The sequence below is a fragment of the Balaenoptera borealis genome (assembly GCF_965194805.1).
Source record: "Balaenoptera borealis genome assembly, chromosome: 2".
NCBI classification, from domain to species: domain Eukaryota; kingdom Metazoa; phylum Chordata; class Mammalia; order Artiodactyla; family Balaenopteridae; genus Balaenoptera; species Balaenoptera borealis.
The window spans coordinates 37816454-37829886 of NC_138867.1; the positions used below are offsets into that span (position 1 = coordinate 37816454).

Consider the following 13433-nt stretch of genomic DNA (forward strand, 5'->3'; position numbering starts at 1 on the left):
GTCATATTTATAACATTTTCAGAAAAATCTTCAACTTTTTTCTTATAGAGAATAAATGCATCCATATTTCCTTCAGTTTGAATATAAGTGTTAACACCAAATGTTTGGTTATTTCAGGTCTGTAATAGTGTGTTTAACAGCTGGGACCAGTTCAAAGATCATTTGGTAATACACACTGGAGATAAACCCAACCATTGTACTTTGTGTGACTTGTGGTTTATGCAAGGAAATGAATTAAGGAGGCATCTCAGTGATGCTCATAATATTTCAGAGCGTCTAGTAACTGAAGAAGTTCTTTCAGTAGAAACACGTGTGCAAACTGAACCTGTGACATCAATGACTATTATAGAACAAGTTGGGAAGGTGCACGTGTTACCATTGCTTCAGGTTCAAGTGGATTCAGCACAAGTGACTGTGGAACAGGTCCACCCAGATCTGCTCCAGGACAGCCAAGTGCACGATTCACATATGAATGAGCTTCCAGAACAGGTCCAGGTAAGTTATCTAGAAGTGGGTCGAATTCAGACTGAAGAAGGTACAGAAGTACATGTAGAGGAGCTGCATGTTGAACGGGTAAATCAGATGCCAATGGAAGTACAAACTGAGCTTCTAGAAGCAGACTTGGATCAAGTGACCCCTGAAATCATGAACCAAGAGGAGAGAGAGCCTACGCAAGCAGATGCTGCTGAGGCGGCCAGAGAAGATCACGAAGATGCTGAGGGTTTAGAGACCAAATCAACAGTGGATTCCCAAGCTGAAAAGTCAGGAAATGAGAACAGAACACCTATGCCAGTTTTAGAATGAAATAACAAATGAATATATTTTTAAATTTATGTGTTGAGTTTTTGAACTGATGATGGGCAGTGTGACTGTCCTTAAGCTAACAGACACGTGGACCAAAGTTAAGCTCTTTCCTGTTGTGTTGGACTGTTTCTATTGAAACAAACTGATTTTCCCCCACTTGATGCCACAGAGGAGAGATCTTTCCCATAAGTGAATGGGAAGCTTTGAGAAGTATATTTCTGGAAAACTGAAACGGATTATATTCTTATTATATAGTTGGGTACGAATGTATCTATTTTCATTGTGGTAAGGGTTCTCCCTTCTCTCTTTGCCCAGTCATGTCCTTCCTGAAGTTTTTTTTCCCCCATATTGTAAAATCAAACGTAAAATCATTAGAATACAAGTTTATGTATTCTAATGCATGTTAGAACATTTGAATATATAGGAAACACAAGGCTGCATGAAGAAAAGTGCATTGTTACTGTGCAGTTAAATTTTGGCTTCTGGCTTTCTTTAGCTTGAACAACACTCTTGTCTACCCTGACAGTCACAGATGTCATCTCTGCAACAGAAACGGTGGTGGTGGCGGCAAATTTCTAGAATGTTTAAAAACCAACCACACCCATGTGCCTTTTCAAACTCAACTAAACTGTAAAGCGCCTCTGGTTCTTTCAGAGTTTGTGTTGCAAGGAGCAATGTAGGTCATGCTATAGCACTCTATATTTTCCTTACAATGACAGCTACCAGTTCTTTTTCACTTCAGTTAGATTGAGAAATTTCATTTAATGGCAGCTGAAGGGCCATTTTCAATTGGGAAAATTCACTTATATCTGTGGTAAACTTTATTTTGAAGAAAAGTTGCACTAGTATTTTACCACCAGATGAAAAAAAGATGAGCATCACTTAAAAATTAATGTATTTAAAATAAAGTACAGAGAAAAACATGTATATAATATATCAGGCTTTGTTTTGAATGAATCTTTTTCCCCAATCCTTAATGTAAAGATGTTGTGCTATAACTTTTAAAGCCATACAAATAAGAGTGCTAAACTGTGGACTTAAAAGTAGGTGTGTAAATATTTTTAATCAGTATTACTTGGAAAATAAAATATAACAACCACATACACCAATATGCTATTTTCTTTACCTGTTAAATATTGGGAGATATTTACATTTTTAAAGTAAACTTTAAAATTATGTGTTCATGACTCTTTTTTCACCTTACCAGTGTGGAAGTTGGTTTGTGGTCAGAGATGTCTTCTCATCTGTATTAACATGACTGATACACGAATTGAGATATAAAATTCTCAGTACACATCTCCAGTCCCCAAAAATCAGTTCGAAAGAAAGGAAGGAGGAAGAGGTTGATATTTGCTTTTCTATATGGTGGAACACAATAGCCAATGGAATTTTAGTACAGCCTATTTTAAAAATACTTTCTCCACTTACTAGTGTGTTAAATTTAAAAGATCAACATGACTTTTAGTAATGCTGATGTTAAATGGTATCACATTTATGAAATATACTGAAGAGGATGGCTTCCCACAACTGGAGAAGTCATGGATTTAAAGATAATAGGAATTAGAAGGTTGTTTTTATTTTAGGATCAAAGTGTATGAACATTTCCAAGTCTCTTCTCTTTGGCAGTTGGGTATCTGCTACAAAGCTTATATTTTTATTTATATATATATATATATTTTTTTTTTTTCTTTTTTTGAAGTCAGAAAATACTAATGATAGAATTATATCATATTGAATTTTTCAGTTTGCCTTAAGATGTCCACGTTCCTGAGTTAGTTGTAGTTTAAAGAAATGTTTAAATTCCTGACAGATACAGTGGTCTCAAGTATATAAATTACTAGTTAGTATCTAGTGAATTTTGAATGCTGAAAATAGCTCATGCTGTGCCCTTAAGCCAAGGTATGAAACAAGGTTTATTTTTAAACATCATCTTTCAAGAGCCCTGACCACAAGGTAGAGATCAGGGACAAAGGCACAGCAAAGCATTAAAATTATCATTTGAGTTTTTAGATTTGGCAAGGCCTTTCAGAACAGGTTTGAGGGACAGGTATAGTTCATTTTACTTTTCCCAAAAGGTGTGAAGGCTGTATCAGTGTGCTCCAAATGCCAGTAAATTTGATTGCAGAAGAGAGAAAGCTACCCGCTGGTGGTAAACCTTAGGTTGATTAGGACTTTGCAGTTCATAAAGCATTTTACATGTAACAGCTATTAAAACCCATGATGTATATTGAAGTACTGAAATGGATATTTTGTTCCTCTCACTTTACTCCTACTGGAGTTTTTAGCTAGGTCTACAGTGTGACACCTGGGCAGTAGTGCCAGACATTGGTCATCATAGGAATCCCAAGAGCACTGGAGAATGAATGATAGGAGAGCCTCTTCTGTCTCCCCTACTCCACTGTTCAACAGCAGTTCTTTGATTATCTGACACCAACTGGGTTTCCTTCAATTCTGACAGTACCAAGAGTGAACGTAGATTCCAGAAGTTAGAAGTACCACAAGATTGCCCCCACTTCAGATACCAGCCGACAATAGAGTCCCCAGGGTACCCACACTTCTGCCTGGCCGACTACATATTAGGTGTTCTCACCCCCTCCCAGGTTCAATAATGTGCTAGAATGACGCAGAATTCAGGAAAGCACTGTACTTAGGAGTGTAGTTTTATTATAAAGGCTACAAACCAGGAACAGATGGGAGGAAGGACCTGCATAGGGCCAAGTGGGGGGAGAAGTGTGCAGCACTGCCCTGTCCTGTCCTGGTGCTCCACCCTCCCAGCACGTGGATGTGTTTACCCAGATGCTCCTTTTAACACTGTTTACTTAAGTTTCATTACCTGGACATGATTAAGTCATTGGCCATTGATTATTGAACTCTCTCCAGCCCCTCCTACTTCCCTGGAGATCTTGGGGGTGGGGCTGATAGTTCTAGCCCTCTAATTCATATGGTTGATTCCTCTGGTGACCAGAGCCTAGAGTCACCTCATTACATAAACTCAGGTATGGGCTTGTTAAACAGAAGACCTAACTCAGGAAATTGCGAGGGTTCTAGGAGCTTAGTGCCAGGAACCAGGGACAAAGACTGGATACATATTTTTTTATTATACCGTATGTATCATCTGAGATTCAAAGGAAAACTAACTGAACCCTAATAGCAATACATTTAAAATCTAGAAATCTTTTGGATATGTACACAAACAGAAGGATCTTACAGTCTTACCATTTAAAAAGGCTGCCATCCTCATCCTACTATTGAAAGTAGAAATATTTTCATGGAAAGGTAAGTGCTTCTGCTCCAACTACATTCAGTTTTGAAGTAATGTTTCAAGATTAAAAAAGTCCATGAGAGTCTTCTAGACTAATTACCCACTTTATACTTAGAATAAGCAAACAGTATTGACTGAGGCCTAGATGTAGATAGAGTGTCAACCAGTAAATCAAGTGGATTTTAATGCACATCTTCAACATGGCTTGATTGTTCTAAATGAACAAATGAACAATTAAAGACCAAACAGATGGTCTTTAAAGTAGTCACATGGAAACAGTTTTTTTTATAACTGTCATGTAAAATTACAAGTAAATGACCTCTTAAAAGTTTAGCCTGATTTTGTTGGAGGTAACATAATAGCTTTGAGTTTATTAACACTGACCACTGTGTTATATCAGTAGAGAAACCTAAGCTGAATGTTTTTCATGTGTAATGTGCTGAGCTGTGCCATGGCTCTTAAAGAATTTGTCATAAAGCATTCAAGTGAGAAGCAGAACGAATTAAAACTATCACCACCAATTAATGAGATCCATTATATTTGGAGGCCTAGAAGTGTATTGCTTTAAAACCATAAATGTAGAGGCTGTCATTATCATAAATGTATGCTGAATTTACAGACTATCTTTAAACTACTCCATGTTCTATAAATGTTACTTCATTAATTCTGTTGACATGGTACATAGGAAGGCAGCATGTGAATTCGTAATTTTTTTCTCCTCAGCTTTCTCACAACCTAATACGGCACTAAATATGACACATAATTATACAACTGAAGTGATGCCCACCTTGATATTTGTACCAAAATACAGCCTAGGAGAGAAAAATCTTGTAACAGAATAGCGTCATTTATGAATCACTTATTATATGCCAAGCACTTTACATTTAATCATCTCAATGACCTCATGAGGTAATTAACATTATTAGCTATCATTTTACAAATAGAGGAAACTAAGAGGAGGAGATAAGAAATAGCTGGTAGAAAGTGGGGCCAATATCTGAAACCAGGGAGTCAGACTCCACAGACTACACCCTTGATCACTAAAATACAGTTACCTCTGTATGAGATCTCTTTGTGGCTGACAATATTGGATTGCACAGAGCATAAGTAAAACACCCATTTTCCTTTTGTAATTTACATCAGCCCTTGATGGGGTTAGGGTGGGGGAACAGGAGATCAGAAAAGGTGGCAAAACACAAGGAGCAAATTGCCTTTTGGTAGCTCCTTGTCAGTCTCCTTGCCTTGAGACCACACCATCTAGGCAATGGTTCTGCAACAACAGCGTGCATCAGCATTTTGTTAAAACGCACAATTCAATTGGTCTGGGTTAGGACCCAAGAATGCATTCCTAACCTTCCCAGGTAATACACTGGGTTTAGTCTTGGAACCACACCTGGAGAATGGCTGACACAGAGTACTTAAAGGAAGCGCAAATGACTAGCCAGTGGCATTAACTTGTTTTGAGGGTCTCTTATTTTTTTGTAGCGTAGTCAGGTGCTACTCAAAATATCTTGTTACCTGTTGTTCATGTTTACTATTCATGTAATGGACTGGACTAAGACAACAGTCTTGGATTTTTTTGTTTCAAGAGCATTCTACGTATTCTCAGTAATGAATTGCCTTCATAATGTTTCTGAAATGAAAATGCCACAAAGACATGAAATGTTAGAGAATAATAAGAAATTAGAAACTGGAAAATCACAATAATTGAATAATTTTGCTTCCACTGGGTAACTCAAATATACTTTAGAGACAAAACGATAGCTAATTATCTGCTGAGGAGCAAATGTCAATGTATGAATTCACCTAAGAGAAGAGCTAGATCATTAACTGGTTGGGGGTTTGGTAGACCACCCATATTAGAGCAGTAACTGTGTCCTCTGAAATAATAGCTATCAATTAGATACAGCTAGGAAACACTACGGAGGGAATAATAGGGGCTCAGAACCCTAGTCCAGTTGAAATGGTGCTTATGAAAAACTAAAGACAAAAATCAAACAAAAGTAACTATTTGATTCTGACAACTTTTCATGAGATAATTTCCCTACAGGATCAATGGGCCTCATCTGTCCACTGTCCAACTGTAAATAACACCCAAGTGCTGATTATAAGAAACTATCACACTTATTGCTATACTTGGCTACATAGGCAAGAAAAGTTTGGGGTATAGTTGCTACTATAGTGGGAATCTCAGCAACTCAAATTTTTTAATGAAAATTACTTTTATAATGAAAACTTTTTATATGAAAATGTCTCAAGATCACAATTTGGGTTTTTTTCTCTACCCCCTCCCCCCCTCCTCCCTCTCTCTCTTTTCTCTGTTGTACTTAACCTTTAGGAAGAAAGCTCAATATTGAACATTAATGACTAAATGATAAGGCAGGAAAGTCTAAAGTGAATTAAAGTACCCAGTATATCAATAGAATTTAAGCTGACTGGCAGAAGGAGTAGTGGCACCTCACTCAGCTGCTGAAATTTACAACCTTTTTTTCTACTTTGTTGTTGTTGTTCAATTATACTTGCTCAAGTAGAAGATTCACCTATTTTAGAAAAATAAGAAAGTTAAAAACTACTCCAAGACCCATTCATCAGAAATAACTATTGTTAACATTACATGAATATCTGTCCATATACAGATGCACGAGAGAGAGAGAGAGAGAGAGAACTTTTAAAAACAGAATTGCCATGCTAGTCTTAATTCTTTTGGTTTAATTTTGCTTGAATTTAACAGAAATAAGAAGGGAAGCAGAATACATGAATAAACCTCAGATAAATGTTTCTTTACTACTAGTCCTTTAAAGGTTCCTATAAAATTAAGGGAAAAGGGATTTTAATAAATACTAATTGTCAGTGACTCAATTTGATTTGCTCATTATATTTGCATTGTCAAGGCTTATAAAGTCAGTGTGCAGATTAAACAGCTGATTAATTACAGCACAGAGAGAATTTGTGAAATAGAAGATAGAGCTGAGGACATTACCCAGAATGTGAAAGAAGGTAAACAGAAGGTAAAAATCTGGAAAATATGAAAAAAGGCATGAGATAGAATGAGCGGGTCTGACACACATAATGTTCAATTGGAAAACCTGAAAGAAAGATAAACGTGGGACAGGGATCATATTCAAAGAGCTATTGTGTGAGAATGTTTCTGAATTGTCTGTAAGACATGAAGTCTCAGACTCAGGTAGCACACAGAACCTGAACAGCATAAATAAAACAAATTTTCCCGGAACAGGATATACCTTTTGAGTTACAGGTTCAACTCTACAGCAATATGCAGTCTTAGAAAACTTTTGCTCTGTGTCCGCTCCCAAGATATGTCAAATATCCCTACCAGGAGAGAGAAAGGAGAGTGGAGGTAGGAAAACCCCATGAATAGCCCAGGTTCACATTCAATAGGGATGCTATGTATCAGGTAACTTAATGACCAGAAAATTAGAGAAGAATGTCCCTATATGCCCTAGAACAGCACTAAAGGTGGAAAGATCCCTCAAAACCTGAAATAAAAATAATAGCTACTATTTATTAGGCATTTATTAGAGGAGGTTCTGACGTTTGGGCCCCAACTACTTAGAGACTGTGATGAAAGGAGTAGACAGATACATTGTCAATGGGGGATCCTCCTGCCTACCACCTGAGCCCACGGACTCCAGATTAACAAAACCTAGTTTACTGTTTTCCAGAAACTTTGTCTCAATTCTCACAACTCCCAGATTACAGGTGAGGAAACAGGCTAGAAGGTGCTTGAAACCAGAGTGTCATATAAGTAGTAAGTAACAGAGCTAGGAGTCAAGGTGTAGCTTTATGACTCAAAAATCTAAACTTTTAGCCACTGTCAATGTTACTCAAAGTATAGAACAAGGACCTTCTGTATTAGAGTCTGTTGTTCCTAAGAATGTATTTGACTTCTTTTCCGCTAACACAAGGGAGCAGGGTTTAGCAAACTAAATTTTAATGAGCTCCGCAATAACATGAAACTGTCTATACTGTCTTTATAGGTCTTACAGTTTCATCAATTCTTTTGGAAAATAATATTTTTCTGACATTAAAATTTTTTTCTGACATATACACCCATTGTAGAAAATGCAAACAACACTGGAAAGTATTAAGATCATTTAAATCACCTGAGATTCTGCCACATAACCAAAAACATTTCCAATGTCTGGTGTAGTTCCTTCTAGTTATATATATCACAAATTTGTGTCATTCTGTTTTGTAACTTTTGCTTTCACTTAACATGTTGAAAATATTTCCCCATACTATTCAAAACAAGAAATTTTAACCTCTATATATTACTGTTACATTGTAGTCAACCTATTGTTGAATGGCCCTTTCTAGGAGAAAAACAACACTTTTTTCAAGTGAAGGGAATTGAACCATGAGGTCAGCCCTGTATGGCTGGGTATCCCGGGACTCCCAAGGGAAGGGAAGGCATGAGGGAAGGGTTTATGATTTGAAAGGGAGCAGGCCCTAGCAGCACGTCTGCAAGAGAAATTGGGGTATAAGGGGCTCCTGGAATGGAGTCTGGCCAATGGACTTTAAGAGAAGTGGTTTCTGATGCTGAGTTTTAAGTTTTCCTTTTCTATGATAGCCTGAAGTTTTCAGTAACCTCTTAATTCTCTAGAATCGAGCATCGGCTTTGCCCTCTGGTGCTCTACGGGTACACGGTGGGAGGGCCTATGACAGAGTACATGTCAGGTTGGGAGTTTGAGGCTCTTGGTATCTAGGCAGTTTCTTTATGAAATCCTGTTCTGTGTATTGTCATGTAGGATTCAAGGAGTATTTTATATTTTTAAAATATGCAATGATTTATCCTGTATTTTATTGTTTTAGAGAGACTGACGGCATGTATTAAGATTACTCTATTTTTTAAAAATTTTTATTTATTTATTTTTGGCTGCGTTGGGTCTTCGTTGCTGCGCACAGGCTTTCTCTAGTTGCGGCGAGTGGGGACTACTCTTTGTTGTGGTGCGTGGGCTTCTCATTGCAGTGGCTTCTCCTGCTGTGGAGCACAGGCTCTAGGCACGTGGGCTTCAGTAGTTGTGCCTCGCAGGCTCTAGAGCACAGGCTCAGTAGTTGTGGCACACGGGCTTAGTTGCTCTGTGGCATGTGGGCTCTTCCCTGACCAGGGCTCGAACCCATGTCCCATGCACTGGCAGGCGGATTCTCTACCACTGTGCCACCAGGGAAGTCCCAAAATTACTCCTTTTAAAAAACGTCCTTTTGTCTTTTGAGAAGTCCTCCCTTTAAAGTCACACTTTTCTCACAGAGAACCTTTATCCTACACAGGTAGATGACCACTCTTACAAAACGAAGAAGCAATTCTAGGTTCTCTTGGTTTTCCTGCCAATCTCAACGGTCAGTCTGTGGAGCTGTCCAAGGTTTTATTTCTTGCCTTTCCTGTTCTGGCCCCTTTAATCATCATACAAAGAGGCAGCAGAGGGTAGTAAGGAAGAGCTGCAGACTCGAGTCAGACTACCAGGTTTGAATCCCAGCACCAGCACCGGACAGCTGTGTGACCTTGAGCAAGTGAAATAACGTTTCTGGGCCTCAGTTTCCTCATCTATCAAAACAGGGATGGTAATAAGAGCACCTAACTAAAAAGGTTATTGTGAGGATTTAATCGGTTACTCTTTGTGAAAGTGTCACAGTTCCTGGCAAGTAGTGAAAAAAGGAATCTTTGGATACCCTAATTTCTACCATAAAAGGGTTTTAAACTTAGGTTATTTTTCTCCTCAGCTCTTTCGATTTTGTAAATACACCCTGGTAATCATGAATTGAGGATGCCACAACAGGAGGAGGAGGAAAGAGTGTTCACTGAGCTGTGACTTAGGGCCCCTAATCATGGCTCTGCCATTAACTAGCTGTGTGGCCCTTGTTAAGTTAATTGACCTCTCCGACTTCGATTTCCTCCTCTGTAGAATGAAGGACTTGAACTTCAATAAATCATCTCTATGCTTTAGTATTCGGTGAATCGCATTCCCTCCTTGTTTGTAAACTGGAAAAATATTTGGCACCTACCATTAGCCAGAGAGTCATAGCTGCGGAGTACACAGGAAATTAGGGGTCCACTGCCTAAGTGGCACCAAAGGAACAGGGCCTAATATATGCAAGGACTCCGCTCTGAGGGTGGCATTAGCGCTTATTTCTGCAGAGCCTAAACCCTGCCATACTCACCTGAAGGAGCCGTCACTGTGGTGTGCTAGAAAACCCCGTTCTGTTAGGAAGATTACTGGGTCGCTGTCTCCCAAGGACACGGAAACCTTTTTTATCCAGAGGCTGGAGCGGCTCAGGTCGAAGCGTGAGTTGATGGGAGCTGTGTCAACCCTCTTTCGGTTGTGCGGCCACTTCGCATCCGTGCTCTAGGCGGCGTCCTCTCTGCGGCAGGGCCAAACGCCCTCCTCGAGTGTCTGCGACGGGTGTCCCCGCGCCGCGCGCCCCACTCCCTCTAGCCCCTCCCTCCTGGCTACCATAGAAACCGACCTAAGAGGTCCAGGCCCGTGTCCCGGTACCCCGCGGGCCTCCCCTTCCCCCCTGCGCCGGGCCAGCCCCCCGCTCCGGATTGGTCCTTCGGGAAACGCTGCGGGGCGACTGGGTCCCCTTGGAGGAGCCCGGGCCGGGCCGGTGGGCGGGGTTTGCCGCGGCCGCCGTCCGTCAGGTCGGCCACCCCTGACAGCTCCGGGAGCCTACAGCGCGGCCGCGGCGCCCCGGCACCCACGCACCGTCCGCGCGCGCGCCAACCACTGGGAGCGCCTGGCCGGGCGCCGCGCAGCGGACCCCGCGAGAGGAGCTCGCCACCAAGGTAAGCGAGGCCCGCGGGGCTCGCAGCCAGCACCCCACCCGGCAGCCCCTTCCTCCGCCAGGCTACCGACCTGGGTGCTGAGGAGGGACGCCTCTCCTCCCCGTGACCCGAGGGGAAAGAGAGACACAACTCCTGGCGGGGGTGGGCACTTGGGGTTAGGAGACGGTTAGGTGCTTTTTAGGGGCGCCCCCTCCCAGGCCCAGCGCGCCTGGGAGGAGAGCGCGTTGGAGGCGGAGACCGGGGTGTGCCGGCGCGTGGGGCCCGTGCCCGGGGTCGTGCGCCCGGGGGCGTGTGCGCCTGTGTCCCGGAGTCCCGGCTTGGTGCGGGCACCCGTGTCTGGGGGCGCGCCCTGAGCCTCGCCCCGCGCACACCAGCTGCGCGCCACCAGCGCTCCCGGGCGCAAGCCCAGAGCTCGAGAGTTTGTATCGAGGGCCGGGGACCTGCGTGACCCCGGCTGGCAGTGGGCAGTGGAGGGAACTGACAGTGAACGGCTGTGGCCCAGAGGAAGGAACCCTCCACCACACCCCACGCCACGACGCGCCCGAAAGAAAAACGCTCCTTTTGAAAGACTGTACAAGTAAGGAAGAACCTGTCTCCTCTTCCCTGAGGTCCCTTCAGCAATATTAGGAGCTCGAGGATTGGGCGATGCGACCCGGAGAGGATCGCAACAGGGTCTTTAAAATGCCGTCTCCGATCAGCTTTGTGTGCCTGACACAAAATCGGAGCGGATGGAGAGGTCCAGGCAACAGATAAAGGAGCTCCTAGCCCTAATAAGGGTAGCGGAGGTTCAGCCCTCTGCACTTTTTTTCTTCCCTTCTCTCTCTCCCTCCTCCGCCGTCCCTCCCGGCCTGTCTCCCCACCCCCTCCCCGTTTTCGTCCTCCCGACTTTATTAGACAAGAGGGCTCTCTGTTAGACCCACCCTCCCCCACCCCATTCCTCACCCCGTTTCAAACCGAGAGCGAAGGAACCACATTCTAAGCTCTCACCCGTGCAATTTTGGAAGTTAAACAAATCGCCTTTGCACTCGAGGCCGCGGGAATCCAAAAGGGAAACAAACAAAACCAGACCGAAAAATCGATTCCAAGTTAAGTCAAGATTGCAAAGGGGAATCTAAAACGAGTGTTTGTTTATGGCGATATGATTTTTTTTTAATGTTTGAAAAATATGTATCACTCAAGTTTGCATCATCAGTATTCAATTTGATTCACAGAAGAGCTTCAAAAGATGGTTTCTGTTAGTGTTGCAAAAGCACTTCTAATTTTGGTTGCCATGGTAACTGAAGAAGTCGCCCGGCACTGTTGAGAGACTGCCTGGCTGGATCCAGGAACTGTTCTTGAGGAGATCTCCCCACGTCGCCTCATGTTACCATGGTAATAATAATCGAGCCTGTAAGATACTTGTTTCTTTAAAGTACTAAAAGCCCAAGGCATGTCGTTGTTCCTTAATTTTACCTTTTCAGAGTGTGCAATTTGTGAAACAGATCTTCCCTCTCAGACAACTGAGAGTAAACACTGCCCTCCAGCCAATCAGGCCCGCTGGCCCAGCTCTCTTCCCACAGCTCTCTGCACTAAGGACGGAGGCGGAGGAGTGTTTGATGTTAAAGGAATCCTGGCCTGTGACCAGATCTCCCTCCCCATTAAGCATTAAATTTGGAATCCTAATTAGCTTTCTAATTAGGAGATGGGGAAATGTGAGTGGGAGGCCCAGAAAGAGGCTAATAGGGAAAAAGCTAAGTCCAGCTCTCCATGGACTGGTGTTTTGTGTGCTGTTGAATTGCCTAGTAAAGTCCTCATAGGTTTATTTTTGGCTTGACCACTGTTAAGTGGTAAGCCTGTAAAAACCTTCAGAGAGGCCTCATTCTGTGCTAGGAAAAAAATGTGGATTGATATTTAGTTTGAGGTGTGTGCTTTTTTCTAATAACAACTGCATTTAAAATAAAGACAGTTTTGTGTGAAATCTCAATTTCCCAGTAATAACTACAGATAGGCCATAGAGCCCTTTATGCTCTAGGTTTGGCCTTAAGTTTTCAGTTAAAAAGGCTTAATTTGGGCGGAGCAATGGTCCCAGTCAAATACTTCTATTAGTAAGTGTTGATGTCTTTAAAGGACCTTAATTTTTTACACATTCACAATTCCTGAGCATTGAATCCTATAAATTAAATTTACATATTGATAGCATATGACTGGGAAATTTGAAAGCCCCTAGACTTACAGTTAAAAAAAAAAAAAAAGAATTTGTCTTAGTAGCTTAATGTTTTCAGCCAAGTATCTAGTTCCATTTTAAGAAACTTAAAAATTAAAATATAATGTAAAATCCAACTGCATTCTTTGAATCTCATTACAGTATTTCTCTAGGGACTAAAGAGCCTTAATTCATTGGCTGATTTTCTTTCAGTTGTTGAAAAGACAAACTGTTTATAAAATTAGTCTCAGTCTATGGTTGTCACCTCCTATGGTCATTCTAGAAAAAGTTCTCTAGAATTGAAGTTATAAATTTCAAGAAAAGAAGAAAATATTCAAATTTCTTATGAAGACAATAGTCTACAATTTGAATTAATCAGATCA

The 13433-nt window shown here is 41.6% G+C and overlaps 2 protein-coding genes across 15 annotated transcripts in view; both read left to right on the forward strand.

Annotated features, from left to right (window-relative positions):
- Window positions 1-1984, forward strand: part of ZNF131 (zinc finger protein 131) — a 33378-nt gene extending 31394 nt beyond the window's left edge. For all 9 annotated transcript variants that reach the window (XM_082382328.1, XM_082382329.1, XM_082382330.1 and 6 more), the window contains one exon: window positions 118-1984. In XM_082382328.1, coding sequence (XP_082238454.1) covers window positions 118-804 — 687 coding nt within the window. In that variant the 3' untranslated portion in view covers window positions 805-1984. The remainder of the gene's footprint in view (window positions 1-117) is intronic.
- An 8571-nt stretch (window positions 1985-10555) lies between these two features.
- NIM1K (NIM1 serine/threonine protein kinase) overlaps window positions 10556-13433 on the forward strand; it is a 68681-nt gene continuing 65803 nt past the window's right edge. For 4 of the 6 annotated variants that reach the window (XM_082382416.1, XM_082382415.1, XM_082382412.1 and 1 more), the window contains exon 1: window positions 10556-10868. The gene's annotated coding sequence lies outside the window, so the exon portion shown is untranslated. Of the gene's footprint in view, window positions 10869-11261; window positions 11446-11808; window positions 12240-13433 lie in introns of those variants that run through there. The other 2 variants (XM_082382414.1, XM_082382413.1) reach the window with 2 other exon arrangements.